Source organism: Protopterus annectens, chromosome 5.part1 (assembly GCF_019279795.1).
Source record: "Protopterus annectens isolate FY-2018-M chromosome 5.part1, PAN1.0, whole genome shotgun sequence".
NCBI lineage: Eukaryota > Metazoa > Chordata > Ceratodontiformes > Protopteridae > Protopterus > Protopterus annectens.
The window spans coordinates 651,571,226-651,594,322 of NC_056736.1; the positions used below are offsets into that span (position 1 = coordinate 651,571,226).

The window sequence follows — 23,097 nt, forward strand, 5'->3', positions numbered from 1 at the left end:
GCCAACTATTACGCTAGGGCCATATATGACACCTTGTAAGAAGTGCAATTTTTGCTCGTACATACTGACTGATCCGGCTTTTGTTTATCCATATGGATCTGGCACGTTTTACATTAGGACTAAGGGCAACTGTATGTCAAAGGATGTTGTCTATTTAGCTTCATGTATATCATGTCCAGCCTACTATGTAGGCAAAACAAATAGAGTGTTAAGAGACAGAATTAGAGAACATGTCTATCATACAAGGAAGGGTAATTTACATAATGCCCTGGCCAAACACATTAAGGAGGAAGGCATGGTACATCAATTTAAGTTTAGGATATTGGAGCAAGTCCATAGGACTCACCGGAGAGGAGACATTGGTAATTATACTGAGACTAGGGAGATATATTGGATTATTAGATTTAGGGCTGATCAACCTCCGGTTTGAATGGGAAGGTTCCTATCGTCCCTATTGAAATCTAGGAGACTGAAGAATAAATGATGGGAATATTATTTATATTTATATATATATTTATATTAACTAAAGCACTTAAAAGTTTATTTTTATTTTAATTTTATTTTTAAATATTTTATTTAAGAATTTTATTAAAGTGTTAATTGATGTTGTATACTAGTTGTTCCCACCATGTATGAGCTGATTTTATATATCTCTAGTGCATTTTATATATCTCTAGTGCATTCTCAATACACTGTTCCTTTAAGAAGTTCCTATGGTTTTGGCCCTTTTTGTATTTAAAATGCAGTTTTTATATGTAAATAGAGGTCTGATGAAGCGACTGCGAAAGCGCTAACCTTTTTATCAATAAAACCTATTTTTATTTCTTAACACGCTTTGGATTATTTGGACTGGAAGCATTTGAATTATATCCATCACGGACATCTATTGGGAGTGGTTGATTTTTGAGCTGCTGGTTCCCTTCATTGCTTTGCTCAGCAAGTATTTTACTTCTGTTGTTATTTTCATTTTGGCTTTGTTTTATTGCTGAGCATTAACTCCGCTGGGGTTGAACTTTTGTTTTATAGTGATTTTTATTAGTCTATGAATTAAACATGTTGACGCATTCCAGCTACTTAATTACAATACTGGATGCTGCATGATGCTGCATGATACTCAGTGGTGCTGCATGATGTTGCATGGTGCTGCATGGTGCTGCATGATGCTGCATGGTACTGCATGGTGCTGCATGATGTTGCATGGTGCTGCATGGTGCTGTATGATACTTCATAGTGCTATTTGGTGCTGCATGGTGCTGCATGATGCTGCATGGTGCTGCATTGTGCTGCATGATGTTGCATGATACTGCATGGTGCTGCATAGTGCTGCATGATGCTGCATGATACTGCATGGTGCTGCATGATGCTGCATGGAGGTGCATGCTCAGTACTGTGATTACATTTAACAGCACCTCTGCAGATGGTCAGATCAGCACTCCTCCAAGCAGCAGTTATCAAACTGTAATGCTGTCAACACAGATGGCATAAAGCTATAGAGTCAGCTGGCATCCTTGTGCTGTGAGTATGAGTAAGGGAATCAGTTCTGTGTAAAGATGAGGTTCAGAAAGACTAGAACTACATACTATGGGCTGCCAAACAGCATAACTGTGAGGATTAATGTCCAAAACACAAAAAAGCCATTTCATTTTGCAGGGGGCAAGACCCCCTGCCAGCCCATGTGGGGTCAAGCCCCCTAACCCCTGATCTTATATATATGACAACTCCACAGTCACACCAACTTGAAGAAGGGAGAAATCTCCAAAAAGAAGGGAGTTATTTTCTGTGCACACTTAAAAGAGATTACACCAACAGAGATTTGTGAAGGAAGACAGCAACCAGTATTGTGTTCCTTAGCGTCTTGTGCCTCTTGCAACCAATGCATGAGGAATTTCAACTTTGCCACCTACAAAAATACCCCACCATCACAATAAATAAATAAATTACCAAACAAGACGCTTTAGAAAAGCTGCATTTTAGTGCATATGATTTACGTCTGATGTTTTACAATAAGCAATTTAAAGGAACAAGTCAAGATGAGATAAACATTTACTGAAATATATATTACTCTTGTTTTCTTTGGCTGAAAGATTATTACACTATATCATGAAAATAAAAGGATACTTAAATCGTTTCTGTAGAATAAACTAATTTGTGTTAAATATGCTGCATGAGCTGATAATATCATTTATGCTGAACATGGAATGAAAAATCGCAGCTTTCTAGAACTTTGTCACAATTATATCTTTTACCTATGGATAACAAAACATGTATCATACCAAATGTTAGTTACCTGTATGAACAGATGTTATAAATGTTAGAGTTTCCTGTATGTATAATTTGACCAGAGGGTGGAGTGACCATCAAATGAGGGTAGAGGGAGACATTCACCCTAATCCTGGCTCCACCTATCACAATGAACATCAAGACAATTTTCTTCTACACACTACACTAACCCTACAGCAGTCAACCCCCAAACCTAGTAATCTAACTTTTGCTGCCATAAATGTTACAAGCATAAGAAATAAAATCACTGAACTACTTGTCTGGATTACCAAACATAAGCCTGATCTTCTCACTGTAACAGAAACTTGGCTTAAACCCAGAAAAACACTACTCCAAAATTATACCTGCCAGCTATAATATCATCCATAATGATTGTATAAAGAGGAGAGGTGTGTTATTTCTTTAATATTTCCCAACAGCTACCACATTTCCCCATACAACAGATTAATACCAAAATTCAACTCAGCAGAGTTTCTTATGACTTTCCCAAAATTTAACAACTATAAACAAATATGTATTACTGTTTTTTACATCCCTCCTGGGGACAACACAGCTGTACTGGATAATATTTTACATTGGATATCCATAACAACTCTACAAGAAGAATACTACCAGGTGATGGGAATGTCAATTGGTTGGACATAAACATGAACTCCCCTACATCTACTGTGAACTTGTATGGTTTCATACAATTAATTAATAGCCCCACACATTATAGCAAGACTTCAAATTCGCCATTAGACTTGATCCTAGTATCAGACCCTAGCAAATATACTACCTCTCTTACAATGTCTGAATGTTTCAGTGATCATCTCCCAATCTATACAGCTGCACATCTCACACCTCCTCTTAAACAGCATGTTTATAAAACAACACGGAATGAACCTTTCCATGTTTAACCCAGAAATGTTCAATACTACCCTATCATTTATTAACTGGAACTTCCTAAAAATGCTCCCCCTAGATGATGCTGTAAATTAATTCAATACTACTATCCTGAATATCCTGAATAGCCTTGCACCTCCTAGAAGGAAGAACCTAAAAAGAAATAATGCAATTTGGCAATCCAAAAAGAGTAGAATGCCAATGCAGGACAGAGAAAAGAATTCATGGAAAGAATGTCAAAAATATAAAACATCACAATATCTTGAAAACTTCAGAATGCTTTGCAGTTGTACTAAAAAGCAAATTAATGAAGACAAAAATATACTATAATAAGTTTCAGAATAATAGTAAAGACAACCCTAAAAAAAATCTGGGCAGCCATTAAAGAAATATTGCATTCCGACCATAAAGTCAACCCTGACCCTAATAACCCATCCCTCAAAACTGCAATACATTTCAACTCTTATTTCATAGGTATTATAGCATCTAAAACCAAGGATTCCCCAAGATCTGCCCAGCAGCCAAGTATCACCACATCCACTTTCAACATCAAACCTGTGCCCCCATCCTATATAAAACTACTGTTCAGCTGATGACCTTCCAAGTACCTTAAAACAGTAGCCAATAGCTTTGTTTACTCTGTCTCAATTTTTATAAATATGTCACTCCAGGAATCCCACTCTCCCTCTTTCTGGAGAAAGTCACACATTATCCCTCTTCACAAAGGAGAAAATTCAATAAACATTACTAACTTTAGTCCTATAATCTTATCCCCCTCTCCAAAATACTTGAAAATGTAGTAAAATAAATTGCTAAAGTATCTCCTGTAGAAAGAGCTCCTATCCCACACACGACATGGCTTCTGTCTTTCCCATAGCACTGACACTGCACTTCTAACCTATAGAGATACTGTCAAGTTAGGCATAATGGCAGACTGGTCTCCTCCCTATTTCTAGACTTGTCTAAAGCCTTTGACACAGTCTCTCACTGCAAACATCTGCTTTGAATGTCCTCATAAGGTCTCTCTCAGCCCACCCTTCTATGGCTCAAAGCCTACCTATCCAATAAGTATAAGTCAGAAAATGGCACTCCATCCACTCTCCTTACCTCCCAGTCACCACCAGTGTACCACAAGGCTCTATCCTTGGTCCCCACCTCTTTAACATTCTCACCAACACCCTCCACATATCCACACAGCAGGCCTCCCTAATACAGTATGCAGATGACTCCACACTCATTGTATATCTGACAATTTGGAACACCTCCAAAAAATTACTCAAGAAGCTTTAAAAGCAACTGAAACATGACTTTGTAACTCACAAGCTCATGCTTAACCCTAAAAAAACACTACTTTCCCCCCAAATCCCTATCCCATTAAAAACAAAATGTAAAGTCCTTTTTCTTGGTAGTACAACCATTGACGTTATGTCTCATAGCAAATTGTTAGGGATGTTAGTGGATGATAATCTTAAATTCGACCTGTATATACAAAATTGCATAAGAAAAACTCATCAAAAACTAAGGATGTTTTATAAAGCCACAAACTTTCTCACTGATGCAACTAAAGGTACACTTGCCAGTACTTATGCCCTCCTCCCTACGCTTCTTTATGGTGCTCCAATCCTTATAACCTTTGGGCATCACAAAAATCCAATCTTAAGTGATGCTATAACAAAGTCGCTAAATTTGTAGCAAATACCCCCTTTCAGAACCTACCACTGTATAGCACTAAAAACCTCGATTGCTCAGAACTGCCACATCAACTAACATATACACAGCTTCTTACCACCTATAAAATTATCCAGAATACATCTGCTTCTCTGGCACTAAATAACATTCAGTGCAAATATGTTCCTAGTTGGTCATTATGATTCATCAACCAAAAAGTCTGTCTGTCCCCAAACTTATCAAATTTGCTGGGCTTTGCCCATATGTATACCATGTTGATAAGGCCTGAAACTCCTTATCTCTATACATCAGGTCAATACCCTTCCTCCCATCTTCAAAATCATTCTGAAAGACTTCTTAGCCAAAAGCTGTTCTGTTCTTGCTCAACACCAGGATAAACCATATCCCTAAATGTGAACAAATACCTCTTTATGCCTTACATCTCCTTAATCTCACTTCTTCATTCACTTCCTTGTATCAATTTCTCTCCCTGACTTTCTCTCTAAATATACCATAAGCCTGCTTTTCTCTCAGTTTGTATTGTAATTCCTGTTTGTATTATACTAACTTACCTTTAATTTTTCTATTAATTGGCTACAATTTCTCTAACTATTAAATCACTATCATATAACTTGCATCTGTTCTTAACCCATGTTTTCATATTATGTCTAATTTGGTATAATTATTTAAACTGCAGTTGTTTTTTGTATTATTTTTAAAAACTATAAAATTATTGTTCTGCTACAAAATGGGCACCTACCCAGTCAGACTTTCTCTGTAATCAAATGTCAGTAGTAATAATAATAATTATAATAATGATGATGATATCTGCATATATAACTAATTAATTTATTCTGTTTTCTTTTTCTGTCACCTGATGTCTGACCATCTGCATTTTTGCATTTTTATGCTGTTCTCTTTCTCATTGCAACCCTAGCTTGTCACCAGTGTATTCAATTGATATCTAAGTCTCAACAGTATAATTCTTTATTTTGGTTTCCATTACTTTTTTATCATTTTACATTACAATTTCATTTTAGTATGCAATATATATTTTCAGTCGATTTGTAAAATATGGCAATATTTATATTAAAAGCTGGTTATCATTTCCACTAAAATGTTCTTTTAAATGTACTTTTGAAAATGTTGGTGGAAAAATACCTTTATCTGTATTGCAAGTGTAAAATCTTGGCTTTTTTCTCAAAATACAGGGATAGAATTCTAGGGTGTGACATGCCTTTCAGACCAAGAAGCAGAACACAGGATTCAGGAATATGTTCTTTTTCTCAGGACCCCGATAAACAGTCGGAGAATTCTGAAAGCATAACAACTTCAGATGATGGTAAGTCTTTGTACTTTGTTTTAGTTTTCCTGATGAGGTATTTTCTTTGTGTCTGACCCCTAAGTCATTTCCTCACCCTACTCTAATCTTGTATCTTAGTTGTACCACATTACTTGTGTCTGCTGGCCCTGCCCCTCTTCCAACCCTATGCCTGCACATTCCCTTAAGAAATACCCTTTCCCTTCCAGTGCCTTTAATAAAGTCACTCAGACACAGACCACACACACACACACACACACACACACACACACACACACACACACACACACACACACACACGCACACACGCACACACACACACACACACACACACACGCACACACGCACACACACACACACACACACACACACACACACACACCTAGGGCCAATTTTTTTAGAGTACCTAATCCACCTACTGTATATCTTTGGGAAATGGGAGGAAACCCACGAGAAACAGAGAGAGGATATGCAGACTCCACACATAAGGCACCATTTCATTATCCATTATATTTGTTGTGATTGTTTTAACTCATATTTTATTTTATATTTATGATACATTTTAGCTGTTTGAAAGTCACTGTTTCTGCTTTTGTCATTTTTCTCTCAGATAATTTTTTAGCATTCATTTTTTTTAATTTCCATATGGCGCTTGTGTCCATTATGTTAACTTTCATCTTCATGTATTATCTTTAAAACAACATGGAAATGACCGAGAGACTCTGACACATGATGGCTAGGAATGAGGGTTATCTCTCAAAAAAATCAAAGTCTTGCTTGTTCCCTACTAGCTGTTAGATATATATGCTTTTCTATCCAGATAGTATTAATAATTAATAATCAAACTGTGGAGCCATCTAGATCACTACCTTTCTTTTTAAGTGTCACATCTTTGGAACTATGTCCTTTGGAAGCTATGAGATTGTTATGTGGTGGGCAAATTTATGGAGGGTATTTAGATTCATCAAGCTGCATGTCATCATAAGGTGGGTTAACAACAATATGTGGTAAAGTTCTGCCTCAATATATATATGTATCTCACTGGAATGCACAGTGGAACAAGTTGTATTGTGTTACAATTTTGTCCTTGCCCCATAGTTATTTGACTGTGGAACTGCAGTATTTAAGTTGGGGATGTGGGTTTTTCTTATTTTAGATTAGGTGATATTCAGCGTCTATATTACAATATCGAAGCTTTAGTTCATTGAATAACTAAAGCTCGATCTTGTAATATCGACAGCTAAAATTGTCGAACGGCCATTCAACCAATGGAAACACTTCCCTTGGCCAAATCAAAAAAAAAAAACTTTAAATCTGAAATCAAGGGGGGCTTCATTCCCCACACCCCATGATGTGGGGGACTGTGCCCCCCACACACCCCCTACCTAAATATACCAACTCTGAGATCGCTCCAAATTGGAGAAATGGGCATACTCCACGTAACGGCCAAGGGAAGTGTTTCCCTGGGTTAAATCAGCCATTCGACAATTTACAGTTTTGATATTACAAGTTCGAGCTTTACTTATTCGATTAAGTAAGGCTTTGATCTTGTAATATAGAACCGATATTTAGTAGTTTTGGAAATCGCATGTGGTTTCATTGCTTTATTTCGGATTACTTGATTTTTGATAAAGGGTATAAGACTATTTGACATGAATTTTGTTTAACAGATCTCTGAAAGCATACTTTTACTTTCAGCTCCACTGCATTGCCAGTAGTGGTTGTTGCCGCTATGTGCTCTGATACTTTTTACTGTTTTTCCCTATGAAAGGTCAGCACATGATTGACTGAGAAAACACTGTTCTCAACAGATGAATATCACAGTTCTCCTAAAACTCATCACAGCATTTTAAATAATGGGCAAGCTACCACAATCCCATATTTATACATTCTAAGTTAATTGTCACACAACATTTAGGAAAGAAGAAACGTTCATTAAAACACGCAACAGCTTCACATAAGTAGTGATCCCACTGTCCTGAGGCTCTAACCTTTGACCTGCAAAGAAAGGTGATTTTAAAATGTTGTGTTCAGGCAGTTAAAAACCAATCAGATGGTCTTCAATCCCATGTAGGGAAACCCTTTTTGCCTGTGTTAGGAACATAGGAATATAGGAATAATACTATGGAAGTAATTATGAGGACCATAAGACGCTGAGCCATATACATCTTTAAGTAGACAATCATAAAAGTTTTTGCCACCCTTGTCAAGCACTTAATATTGTTTACCTCCAAAATTGGGCAGGGCCTTATAAGATAAGCCTGGTATAAATTTGTATGCGCTCGTCCAGTCATTAAGCCTAACCTTAAAGTCATCCAAACTAATACTTTGTTTGACCTGTAGTGGGAACTTGTCCCATGGGTTGGGAATATCCTGTGTTAGGAACCTATCCAGCTGACTAGCCCTGTTTATGTTTTGCTGTAGGTTTAGGTCTCTAGTGCATGTATTTGTAGAGTCACTGGTTTTGCAAAGAAATAGGAGGTCAAACAGAACTGGGCCTTTCAAGGCTTGAAAAGTTAGACACAGTTCACCTTGCAGCAGCCTCTACTGAGTATAAGGAAAGTGCCAGTCTTTTGGGACAATTCAAGGATTTAAGACATTTAATTCTCATATTATTTTAAGTTTTATTACTGTTTCACTTTTGCATTGTAATATACCTTGATTTAGGCACATATATTTTAATGAATGAATAATTGATTGGATGACTAGTTGGTTAACTGAATGGGTGAATGACTGCAAATGTTGTTGATTTTCTTTGCTTACCCATGATTCATCAGTCATCAGTCCTATAATCAATCTAGGCAAAAGAATGCTGATCTCTTAATATCCTAGATGGTAAATTCTTAGCTTAATGCTGTTTAGCTATCTGGGCTTTTAACAGAGCTATGACTAAGGTGAAACAAACAAAGCAGCGGCCTGGGAGCAAGTTATTAGCAGGCACAATTGCCACGTGCCAATTGTGAGGGAATGCAGTACCAGCATTGCTTCACGAAGTTGTGAGATATTGTGACTATATAAACAAATGCCACTACTGCAGCCAATACTAGATATGTGGTTACAGCTGTATTTGATTCCAAGGGCATTGCTAAGAGTCTTGCAAATTCTCTTTCAACTTCACCCCACCCTTTCTACCCAGTATCCTCATTTCTCTTCATACCTCCCTTCCTGACTCAATCATTTTGGTTTAAATCCTGATGGCTCATATATCAAAATCCCTCCATCCACTACAAAACCAAAGTCTTTCCACTGGTTACTTGCCTAAGCTGTGGAGAAGAGGTGTTGAGGTGCCTTTATATAAAGGTGACTCCCACTACTGACCCTGGAAATTACAGGCCTATTAATCTCACTAGTAGTATCTGTTACTTTATGGAGTGTTATAGCTGAACTAATAAACAATTACAGAAGCGTAGCTGGTTCAATTAGTTCAGTTAGGCTGGTGCTATGCACCAGCGCCCCACCCCCTCATCTCTTCATGTAGAGCCAAAAAAGAAGCACTTCACTGTAACAAATCGTAAGTGCCATGCACCCCACACTGCCAGCAAGAAAAACAAATATTCCTTGTACCAACCAGGTGGCCAGATGCATGACACATCCCCCACCTCCAGCCCCAGCCATTTAGGTTCCATTCCTATGCCCTGCCCCAACCCTCCTTTAACATATTTTTATTTAAAAAAAAAGTATGCATTCTTTTAAACTTCCCCACCCTAGTTATGTTACTGCACAATTATGTAGGATACAAAAGAGTTCATCTTTGCAAAAGGAAGATCATACCTACTCTACCTGAGTGAGTTCTAGGAGAAGAAGGTTATAGTCTATACTAACTATATGGATCTTGCCAAGGCCTTTGTCATTATCCTGTCTGCAGTTATTATTGAGAATATCTCTCAGCTCAATATTAGCACATACATAAATCTCTGGATAGGCAATTGGCCATATGCCAGGACCTATGCTATTAAGACTAAGCTTATTTTCTATAGACAGAAAAATATTACCAGTGGTGCCCCAGAGGGCTCTGTTCTGACCCCTCCTCTTTTGTATGTACTTAGCTGGAAAAAAGGAAATATCAAGGGACAATGGCTAATCATGTTTGCCCATAGAGTGGCGCACAGCAACAGTTATCCCGCTCCACAAAGGTGGAGCCACAATGGACCCCAGGAACTATCGCCCTAAAAGCCTGACTAGCCTGGTCTGCAAGGCTATGGAGCGCATCATCATGGAACTCATTAACAGAGACATTGGGAACTGCCAAACATTGGACCCTACCCAATTTGGTTTTGTTAAGGGCAGATTATGCCTCCTAAACCTGGTGGACTTCTTTGAGACAGTTACCAACGCTTTAGACAAGAGAAAGGAGGTCCACACAGCCTACCTAGACCTTGCAAAGGCTTTCAACACCATTCCCCATTCTGGTATTATAGACAAGCTCACCAGCCTGAACATAAACCCCTACGTCACGAGATGGGTTGCCAGTTGGCTCACGGATAGAACCCACATGGTGAGAGTTGCAGGCTCTAGGTCCGACTCTAAACCGGTTACAAGTGGCATCCCCCAGGACTCAGTCCTGGCACCCCTCCTGTTCGGTATATACTTCTCAGCTATACAGGCAAGCACAGGAGGACTATAGCTGACCAAGTTCGCAGACGACTGCAAACTGGGGGGGCCATAATTGACTCTCCAGCTGATACAGACATCCTCCAGAAGAGTCTCACTGAGACAAATACCTGGTGTCAAAATCATGACCTCAAGCTAAATGCCAAAAAGTGCATAGTCATCCCCTTTGGAAAAAACAAAGTACCTGTCAACTACCACATACGTGGTAGTCCCCTAAATACAGAAAATGTAATAAGGGATCTGGAGTCCCAAGTAGATAGTAATCTATCCTTTGATAATCATATTGCCAAGGTGGTTAGAAAATCCTTCTATGTGGCCCACCTAATCAGAAAAGGGTTTACATCTAGAACAAAAGAGGTTATTGTGCCCCTCTACTCATCACTCATCAGACCCATCATAGAGTACAATTCCCCATTTGGGATGTACCTTACAAGACACCTGGAACAGCTGGAAAGACCACAGAAGTATCTCACCAAAAAGATTACTGGCCTCAAACAGATGCCCTATGCACCCTGAATGAAGAAACTCCAGCTGTACTTGGCTGCATACCTCTTACTCAGAGGTGATCTCTGCCTGACATACAAGGCCATGTCCAACCCAGAATTGATGGACATGCTCCACCTAAAATAAAAACAATCCCCAAGAGCCACATGCTTTAGGGATCTAAACCTCACCACAACGATAAATAGGATATGCTGGAGGGATAACTGTCCCAGAGACTCCCCATGCTTTGGAACAGGATTCCAATCTACATTAGGCAGAGTCCCTCACTAACACTTTTCAAGAGAAACCTTGACGAGTGGATGAGAAACAGAAAATTTACCCCGGAGATCACTGCAGTGGCTCTGCTGGACAGAAGCACAGGGAACTAATTGCTCTGCTGGACAGAGGCACAGGGAACTAATCTAAGGGGGTGCAAAAGCCAACACATTCCAGCTAGGCTTAAAGATGCCCTCGGGCTGATAGCCTAGTACTTACCTATGAACCTATGAACAATTCCAACCTGGGATAGGAATCAAATTCTCTTCTGTTACTCAAATTCTCCTACAAGGGTTGAACCAAACAATGCCAGGAAATGTGGCATCATTTCCTTTGATAAATATAACATTACTTCCAGGTACTATGTAGATAACAGCCTACTTAAATCTGACATGCTCATCTAAGACTTGGATTCCTGTGCTGGTAACAAGCACACCTTTGGCCATCATATTTCTGTCGTGGTTAGACAATCTTTCTGTCTTGAACAACTTATTCTTTGTTTCATCTTCTCAATGTGCAAAGGAATTATAGTCCCACTTTATTCATATTTTACTAGACTGATCATTGAATATAATGTCCCTTGAGCATGCACCACAATAAACAGTTACACCAACATGTCAGACCTCAATGTTTCCTCATCAAAAGCTCTCACATCTCAATACAACTAGTTATTCTGATCAAACAAGAGTTCTGCCCCCCAATCGACATTGTACATGCTGCTGAGGAGTGACCTCTCCTTAACTTCCATGCTATTAATGACCCAGTTCTCTTTGAACCCCTTCACCCAAGCAGAACCAGTAATAAAGCAAGTGCCCAATTTATTGATGTAAAGCTACACTGTCATATCAACAGTATCAGATGGAGTGAGAGATACTTGACCCAACATATCTCTCATTTCTGGAAGAGGCAGCCCTTACATATCAACCAAAATACTTCCCTGGCAACTTTTAAAAACAGTCTTCATGAGTGACCAGCTGATTGTAAGTTTTCATTAGGGCATGGGAAAAATCTACTTAACAAGGGACATTGTTCGTTTTCACCAGTATTGGTTAATGTGGCTGAGCTCCTTGATGGTCTCCTTTGCTTTAAGCTTAGTGAGAATGTGTGAACCTATGAACCTTAATGATGGTGATGTTATGGATAAGCTTGATAAGGGACAAGGACTTGAGTCACCATTCGGAGGCCATTTCTAAAAACATGTCTGTTCTATTTATCTAAAAACCCATGTTTTTTCTTTTGATTTTCTCATAACACAAAACGTGCTCCCTTTTTCTGGAAGCATCCCAGCATTTCTGACCCAACATAATGACTCTTAGGACATTTGTCATGTGTGGTGCAGTCCAAAACAGACAGAAACCCACTGGGAAGTAAAATCCAATATTTAATGGTTAAGCACTTTTGTTGTTGTCAAATACAAAACTTCTGCAGATAATAATATAAACAACATCCTGGTTACATTCCTGTACTAATCAATCATATCAATGTACTCATTTAAATCAGCACCACATTTAATTGTATGATAAACACCAAAGCTTATAGGATCAAAATAACAAAATAAATACATAGCACTACATAATATAAATATAATATAATCAGAGATAAGACTTTCCTAATAAAATATGATGTTGTGTCAAAATTTAAAATGTGTATTGTATAATCTCCTGTTACAGCTTTATAGCTCTCAGTTTCAAAACTGAAAGGTTTGAGATGTTCTCATTAATCCTTGGTGGGACTGTGGAGTTTAAGTTGCTATATTCAAGACTCATCTCTCAGTCACCTCCTATAGGACATGTATTACTTTTTTTCTATTATATCAAACCTAAATTTGTCAAACGATACACATATTGCACTGTGTTTAAAGAGGGCATTATTAAAACATTTTGTAGAAATATCATAAATGTGTTCATACATTATTTTCTTAAAATTCCTCTCAGCTTTTCTGATTTAAAAACCGGCACAAGTGGAACATTTTGCTACATACACAACAGCTTTACTTAAATGATTCTCATCTTGAATTTAAGTACTGTACCCTCATCATACTCTACTCTTATACTATCTCCCTCATAAATGTTTGGGCAGTATTTACAATGACCACATTTCTTAGCTTGTGTCATTTTCCATAATCCCTTTCAAATTTTTAGATGTTTTACTTATATAAACAAAATGAAGTTTGTCACCCAAAATGGGGGAAATGCTAGGGTTAATTCTTAAAATTCTCTAATTCCTAAGCACTATCTTTTTAACCATTTCTGTACCAATGCTGTGTTGAATAACTAATGCCCTTTCATTGGTGCATTTTGGTGTGGGGTCATGATGGATGTGGGCATTAAATTCCCCATTGCCTAAAAGTGGTTTGTATTGGGTACCCTATTTTCCTACAATGTCCTGGAATACTTCTTCATTAAATTTCTTTGAGTATCCCTCTCAATAAGCATGTCATTGACTATGTGAAATTCTTAAATAAAAACTTCCTTTGTTGAAATTATACATACTAGCCTGATACATTGACCTTTTATCGAACTTTTTTTATACTTAAATGGATGAAAACTGTTAGTATGCATTGCTGAAAGGGGGTTTTCTACAGGCATTCTATCTAAACCCTTCATCAGAAATTGTGATGTGATTGTCCAAGAAACTAATCTCTTTCTTATTATTGTCCAAGAAACTAATCTCTTTCTTATTGAATTGATGTGTGAAACTTAGGAAATTCAATCTTATTAAGAACAGTTATAAAATATTTCACCACTTCTTCAGGGCCATTCTATAAAATAAAAATATAACCAAGGAAGCATAAATAGATTTTACAAAATTTGTAAAAATCTAATATGAAAACAATTTCCATTGAATTTAAACTAAATTTGCACACCACTCCCATTGCTAATACACCTCTATGCTGTTTAAATATTTCTCCTTCATATTAAAAATAATTGTTGTCTAAAACAAGTTCTATAAGTTATTTTTTCCGTTGAAAATTACATCATAAAAAACTCTCGTGAAAAAATTGCAAACCTTCAGTTTTGGGAATATTTATGAAGCAATCTTTATTATTAGTGGTTAAAAAGCCTACATTTTCTTGCCATCAATTTTTTTTCATATCTACTTAAAAAGTCCCAAGAATCCTTGACTAGGAATATGCAGATTTAAGTGTTCTGTCAACAGAAAAAGCTAACAAGTATGTTTATGAACCCTGTGCTGCAACTCTGGACCTTAGTGGGGGTTTGATCTTTTTGTATTTTTAGAATTCTGAATATGGTTGGTATTTTAGGCAAAGAAATAAGAAAAAATAAATATTTTGGGCATCAGTAACCCCTGAATCATATGGCCTTCTAAATATAAGTCTATCTTTCTAAATACTATATTCATCTCACTGCTAGCGCTGGTGAAGTAGGTGGAATCATCATGTAAATATCAAACACCTTACTAATATTATCAGTATTATCATATATAATCACTCCCTCACCTTTATAGGGTTTCATATCCCTTATTGACTTGCCTTTCCTTAAATCATATAATAAAGTCCATTCTTGAATTGATAAATTAAACTTAGGTTTACAGTTATGTGAATCAGCAAATATGTATATATTTGATTCACATATTTTTGTTAAAAGCTAACACCAAATGGTGTACTGTAGGGTTGAAGGTGCTTTTCTTCTTACATTTCTGAGTTTGGTGTTCTGCAGGTTGCCCTTCAGAGTTATATAAAATAGATAAATTTAATTTCCAAGTGTACAATTTAAGTTCCGCAATGGCATCTACAATATCACATTTCTTAGCTGGAATGAACTTGAAAACCTTTTGACATAAACTAAAATGAGTCAGGTTGATATCCAAATGACTGTAATTAAAAATGTTAAACCCTTTTGGGTGAATAAAATTCCCCCAAAATCTTCAGTAATCACTACCTCCTCATTCTCCCCCTCTCTTGTTCATAGGAATTGTTTATTTTCCCAATTCTCCTGATACTCAGGGTTCTGAAACCATTAGGGCCCCATCTTTCCATTATTTTCTGCTACCCTTTGGGAATATCTGAGTGGGGGAAATTCTAAAGTGCAATGTAGGCTACCATTTCAGGACTTTTCCTTTCTTCATTAACTCTGTCACTACTTCCACCATTAGCATACTGAACAGTTGTGTTTGCATACTTTTTTAATAGAGTAAGTTTTTTTTTATCAGACTTAACAAAATATGCAACTTTCTGCCTATATTGTAGAATGTCCCTTTTAATTTTGTTAGCCTTCATATCTCTAATAATAGCATATTGCTTATCTACTTTGTTAAAAAACATCATAATATTTAATTTTATAACTATCAAATAGTATTTTTTTTTTGTTTAAAACATAAATTTCATTCTTAAGTTTTGAAGTGTTGTCGTTGTTCCACAAAATGATCACGTCTATTAATTCAAAACCATGTTTGTTGAAAAGTTCAATGAAATGGTCATAAAATGTATAGTTACTGTCCATTTGGGAACTTGCTCATGCATAAAACCTGTGGAACAATGTTCCATTTAATACATTCCAATAATTAACTATTATCCAACTGTAAACTTTTCAGTTTAGCAGTTGTTTCTCAACCAATTGGATCAAATCTGCCAAAATGAAGTGTCCCAAACCTGTGCCATTATGCGAGAAGGAAAATTTAGCTAACCAAGCTGAAAATTTGAAAGCAGAATCTCTTCTCCAATTACCTTGAGTAATTTACAGTATCTGTTGGCATAAGTATAATTCTTGGTCCCTCCACAGTATCCAGATTGTGTTCAGCCAAACAATCACCTGAATGTGATAAATCCATGTGTTTGGGTTAAGAGCCATTGCTGGAAATGCATGTACCTTTTGTTGTTGTGGAATGAAGGAACGTACATTATGTTTGGATGAATCAACAGGTTTTCCAGCAACATTGTGTGTATTACCTGCATGATTACTACTCCCAAAACCATTGGACTGCTGGGTGAACAACTTGATAAGCTTTCTTTTTGCTTGTTTTAACTAAAACACAAGAGAAATTAGTGGAATTTGTAACCAGATGCAGTCTACTAACCACAGTACAACATGGTTTCAGGAAGGGGTACAGTACTGCTGTTGTCTTGTTACCAGTTACAAATGTTATCTATACAAAGTATCAGTTAATTGCCAATAGAAGGACAGGTCTTTGTTGATTTGAACAGTCAACACAGTGAACTAATATCTTCTCAGCAAACACTTTATGAATGTATTATATGGTGATAACCTCATTGATTAGTTTACAAATTAATGCAAAGGCAAATCCTTAGTGTTAATTTCAGTTGAACTCTGTCCAAGCAAGTTCTGTTTCTTCAGATGTTCCCAAAAACCATTCAGTGCTGCAGCTTGGATGCTATGAAAAGAGACATGCTTGAGTTCTCTATGTATGTCTCTCAGACTGATAAACAACTAGCCTTCAGCAGTATCCTGCCATCACTGTCAATGATGCTAAAATACAAACAGTAAATAATAATAATAATAATAGTAGTAGTAATCTTCAACAATTAATTCAGTAACTGGTGTCATTGAAAGGGAATTAAATGTGTCATCTTGCAGGGAGATGATCTCTATCCTTACTTCTTTGCTAGGGATGCATGTACCTCTAGCTAAGATTAGTTTCCTGTACCAACTAACAACAGTTTCAGATCAGGCATTTATTAATGTGGCACTGCTCAACCCTAGAAGCCTAAATGAAAGGTTGCCTGCCCCTGAGGCCTTCCTAACCAATGAAAACATAAACAGCTGCATAATCACATAAACATGATTCCAGTGTTGTGACAATGTCCCTACTCTACCTGGTTTTAATGCCTACCAGTTAGTCAGACCCTCCACTATAGGTGGTTGTGTCCTGTAGGTACATATCGTTTTTATTCAAAAACCTTTGCCTTTGTTTTGGTACACAAATAACTTCATACAACACAGTTCTTCTTTACTGTAAATGACCACATATGTGGGAGATTAAGCGATGAAGGTCTTGTCTCCCCAAGTAAAGAAACTTCAGTTATTTTTATACTACAAAAGCTTGAGTAAACATTTTATGTATTAGACTATAGCTACTGACCAATTAAAATTAAACATCTTTGTTTTGCTTACTTAGAATCTGCAGACCCCTTGTCTGTGTCTTTCCTTCTTAGGCACAAGTCCTGATCTTCCACATTGGTATTATCTATGATGGCACTTATTAAATGCCAAGGCAGTGGAAAAATGACAGGCCTAAGCTGTTGGGATCCATCTTGAAACAACATGAATTCCACTTCTAAAGAAAAAGTATTATACAAAACACTTGAACATTTCTCTCTTCTTAGAATTCTCCATTCTCAGTTCCCCAGTTGATGCTGTGAAGCATCACCCAGGTCAAATAATTGTTAATGACTGGCATCACCCAGGTCAAGTAATTGTTAATGACTGGACAATAACAGTACGTCTTCAAATCAATAGACACAAAACCAGTTATATGAGGAATAAACACACTCATGCTTAGATGGAATAAAGAAACAATTTGAGAACTTTTCAATTTCCCTTTTAAATATGTTATTGTACATTTGTTGAAAACTCTTTAATACACTTTCCTCACTATCCTCTTTTTTGTTGCAATTTTCTTTAACTGTGGTCAGTGACACTTTTTCATTTTTTTATTTTTAATATACATCTTTTTTAATTTAATACTTTTTCAAAATGCAAAAAGCTTAATGATCAATATTTTGCATATAAATAAAAGAATTATAATAACAATAAACATGAAGAATTTTATAAGACTTGCTTTCCATCCAAAAAATAATATTGTCAACCATGCTCATTGAGAGGTGTTAGTTTCTTTAGCATGAGACAACACCCCACAACCTTTTGTATAATTTCTAGATGACTACAAATGTCATGCTCATTATCTGGTATAAACAAGCAGCACTCCATTTGGATGGGTGTGCATATACTCCATTTAGATGTGATGGAGAAGTCTAATGCCATTCTATTCAGCACTATACTGCGTATGACAGTAATTTCTATAGTAATCCTGGTTTAATGATGGAAGTTGCATTATTCAATGCCTCTATTTATTTGGACATTTTTTCAGTTCTCAAATTGACTTTACTGCCCCATATGCAGGAAAAATAGTTGCCCAGACATAAGATCCTCACCCGTGTGTATGTTAAAGTCCTTTGAATACAGCTCATTATAAATTGTAGTGATAAATCCAAGATGCATCTATACTCCTGACTGGATTCTTAATGTCCTTTGTCTCTCTTTTCTGGAAAACATTACAAATTTTCCCACTGGGTAAAGTCTCTGTATGTCAAACAGCTGGAATAACTCGACCACTGTAACAACATCCTGACCACTCTGCTGATAACCAAGGGTATGCTTGGTTTCCACATATGTAATAAAACTCATGCAACATGGCCATGCCCTCTCCTCCAGCTCTATTATACACTCACTGGGTAATATTACAATTATCACACCCAAATGGAGGTGCACTTTTCTCAGTGTAACAAGTATGTTCCTTTACAGTCATTGCTTATTGGAATGAAACCAATCTAAAGGGTATAACATTATGCCAAAAATTAAGTCTGCCTTTTTTGTTTTCAAAATTGTTCCAACTGCTGTTCCTACTTCTGTCTGTATTACTTGTACAGGAAACAGTGGAATACCCACAGTGTGTGCCATTGATATATGTGTACACACCCAGCAGTTACTGACATTCATTGTCTTGGGATAAGTATACAATGTAGCAGAAAAAGTATTAAACGTAGGATGGCAGTCTGGAGATATGTGTTCAATTTAACCAATTGTTTACTTCTGATAAAAAAGTGTTCAGTACTTACAGTTCAGAGGGCTTCTGATGAAAGAAGGAAATGCAATAGAAGGACAATGGCTACTAATACAGCTGTTCCAGTGATAAATCCATATGAATATTGTGCAGGCCAGGGCTGTAGAGGATTCTCAAAAATTTACAAACATGGGTGAGTTGTTTTCTTTTTAGAGTTCATATATTGTCAATTTCCGAACAAATTCCACACTGAGTTCTGTACTGATGGAAGTCCTCTGTATGGAGCTCAGTTCCCTGACTCATTTCCTGATTCCTGGCAGATTCTTAATCATCATTCATTGTTGATGACATTACTGAATTGCTAGGCCTCACTTCCAGCCATGTTGATCTCCCTGTTTTTTCTTTTGATATGCGATGAAATTGGTTCATCACTGATAGTGGGTGGAATGACACTGTCGGCATCTCATTGGCATTCATTGCTAGGGAGGGCCTTCTTAACATGTGAAACATGAATACAGGAATTTGATCCTTCACATCAAATGGCAGTAGCTGTTGTAAGGAGAACAGAAAGGATTTTTTCTATCTTGGTTGAAGGACATGACGTTTGGAGAAAGATCTAACAAACTCTCCTATGATGACATTATGACAGGATCAGATTGCTGTTGGGCTGTGATGACCTATGAATGAATACACTACAGAACAGAAATGAGAGACTTGCAATAAAGAAAAATAGACTCATCAACATCTTGCAATTCCAAATTACTGTGCAGAGAATAAGAATTTCATTGGGAGAAGAGAATATTTTCTAGAAGTGTTAATTGCACTGAGAATACTAAACAAAACAAGGCAATGTTTCTGGCCATTTAAGGCCAGTCTCCTCACAAAATTTTCAGTTCTATTTTTTTAAAGTTTGGTTCATTCTACCAACAATCCCTGATGTTTGGGATCTCTGTGGGCAATAGTATTGCATGTTCATTTTCATAATTTTACACACTTGTTTAATGACCCGGCTTATAAAATGGGTTCCTGTATCTCATTAAATACAACAAAGTACACTACATCTGGGTATTATTTCTTGCAATCATTTCTGGGTGACTGTGGTCACATTATTTCTGGCAAAAGGATAAACTTCAACCCACCCTGAAAAAAAACATCCTCAATTACTGAAAAATATTTGATGTTTTGGTATTGTGGGAGCTTGATAAAATCCCACAGTACTCAACAGAAAAGGTCCCCACAACTTTGTCATGGATTGCATGGGAACAGGTGCACTCTTTGATACATTATATTTAACACATATTTTACAAGCATTTACAAAATACTGAATGACTTTGGAAATGTAAGGGGCATACCAATCAGTCAAAATTTGTCTTCTTAATGCATTTTTTTCCCAAATGAGAGGGCAAATGTTGAGCCAGAACCAACAGTACTAGAAAAGAAGATGGAGCTGCTAACCTCCCATCTGGATGGTGCCATAAAGTCGAGGGAGCGACTACAGCTGTCACTTATCCACCTTACCTATTCTGAGTCATCAGCTTGATTTTGAAAGGAAAACACTTCCTGTAAAGAAACAGGTATGTTAGTCATTTGTAGTTGTTGCATATATGAAGCCTGAACAGGATAAGACATCGCATCTTATTTGGCTGTCAAGTCAGCAAATGCATTTGCTTTTGAAATATAAGAATCATCAGCGTTATGAGTAGCATAGTTGACCACAGCTATTTTCCTAGTAACAGAAGGACATTCAACAGTTCATTAACAAAGTAATAAAATAAGAGTTCCTGCTGTTGTCATCTGGCCTCTTTCTCCAAAGTGTCCCAAATCATGAACAACCCCATAAGCATAGTGTGAATCAGTATAAAAATGTAACTGCTCTGTCTTTTACTAATTTGTATGCTTCAGTAATGGCTACAAGTTCATCTATTTCAGCCAGCACATTTCCATTCAATTGGCCAGTCAGTAATACTCAGTTTGCACTACAGATTTCATCTTCTTTTTCTTAGATTCTTTTTTTCAGTCATTAAAAAAATGACCAGCAAGAGGCAGGTACTTTGTTTCCTTTTTGTTTAAGTTTCTTTAGAAGATTTTCTAAAATAGCCTCATCAAATGTTCCACCCTCAGTGAACTGCAGTGCACTACCACGTTTGGTGAGCTCAGACCATTTCACCCAAAATTTACCGCTATCTCTTTCATACTTATGTAATATATGTTTAGTTGCAGTTCCAGCCTCCGACTCTTTTAATATCCCTACTTTCACATCCATTGTGAATCTGATGTAATGGAACAATTTCTTGCTCTCATACAGTAAAACCCACTCTCATACAACAATGCAATGACACCCACTCTCATGGAATAATATAACGAAACCCAGTCTCCTACAACAATATAATGATGCCTGGTCTCATTCAATACTATAATGAAACCCGCTGTCATGAAATAATATATTGAAACCCACTCTTATAAATAAGATAATGAAACCCACCCTCATACAATAATATAATGAAACCCTTTGTCATACAATATAATGATGCCTGCTCTCATACAATAGTATAATGAAACTCACTCATACAATAATATAATGAAACCCACTCTCATGCAATAATATATTGAAACCTGCTCTCATACAGTAAGATAATGAAACCCACCCTCATACAATAATGTAATGAAACCCACCATCATACAACAATATAATGATGCCTGCTCTCATACAATAGTATAATGAAACTCACTCTCATACAATAATATAATGAAACCCACTCTCATACAACAATATAACGATGCACACTCTCATACAATAATATAATATAATATAATGAAACCCACTCTCATGCAATAATATAATGAAACTCATTCTCATACAATAATATAATGAAACCCACTCTCATACTATAATATAATGACACCCGCTGTCATACAATAATATAATAAACCCACTCTCATACAACAATATAATGATATCTGTTCTCATACAATAATATGATGATACCCACTCTCATACAATGCTATAATGAAACCCACTCTTATACAAGGATCTGCTCTCATACAGTAATCACTGTACTACTGAAAAGAAAAAAAAAGTCATGGAGAAGAACTTAAGTGTAAAGATTTCAAACTCTGATGAAGGTGGACAAATGACCAGAAATGCATCTGACAGAAAACCTGTCAAATATGGGTCCAAAGGGTGATTTCTGCTACAGCAACTTGCTACCCACTCAGAATTCGAGACTTCATGGCACCATATGTTATGGTACAAAATAACTTCATACAACACAGTTCAGCAGAGTAGAATGATCTTCTTAATTGTAAAAAAAGTACATATGGATGGGAGACTAAGCAATCAAGGTCTTATCTCCCTGAACAAAGAAACTGCAGTTATTGTATACTGTAAAAGCTTATGAGCAAACATTTTGTTATCTATCAGGCTATAGCCACTGACGATTAAAGTTAAGCATGTAATACTGCTTTGCTTACTAAGAATCTGCAGACCCTAATCTTTTCCTTTCCTTATTAGGTACAAGTTCTGATCTTCCATATACTATCCACGTTTGCACTTAAATGACAACAATGGAAAAAACTCAAGACAGGCCCAAACTTTCAAGATCCATCTTGAAAAAAGATGGATTCCACTTCTAAAGAAAAAGTATTAAACAAAACCCTTGAACATTTCTCTCTTTTTATATCTTTTTCTTCTAACTTTGCACCTAATCCAGCAAGATAGTGAGCTAGAACTTCACCATATTTTGGTAACTACAAGGAAGTCCACCTTCTGTATCATGAGCAGTTATGGAACCCCCACCTTCATGCCTGCCTGT

General features: G+C 36.7%; 1 protein-coding gene across 1 annotated transcript in view; it reads left to right on the forward strand.

The window, feature by feature from the left end:
* LOC122803248 (receptor-type tyrosine-protein kinase FLT3-like) overlaps nt 1–23,097 on the forward strand; it is a 495,076-nt gene that overhangs the window by 264,974 nt on the left and 207,005 nt on the right. The window contains exon 9 of the mRNA XM_044072843.1: nt 6,045–6,175. Coding sequence (XP_043928778.1) covers nt 6,045–6,175 — 131 coding nt within the window. The remainder of the gene's footprint in view (nt 1–6,044; nt 6,176–23,097) is intronic.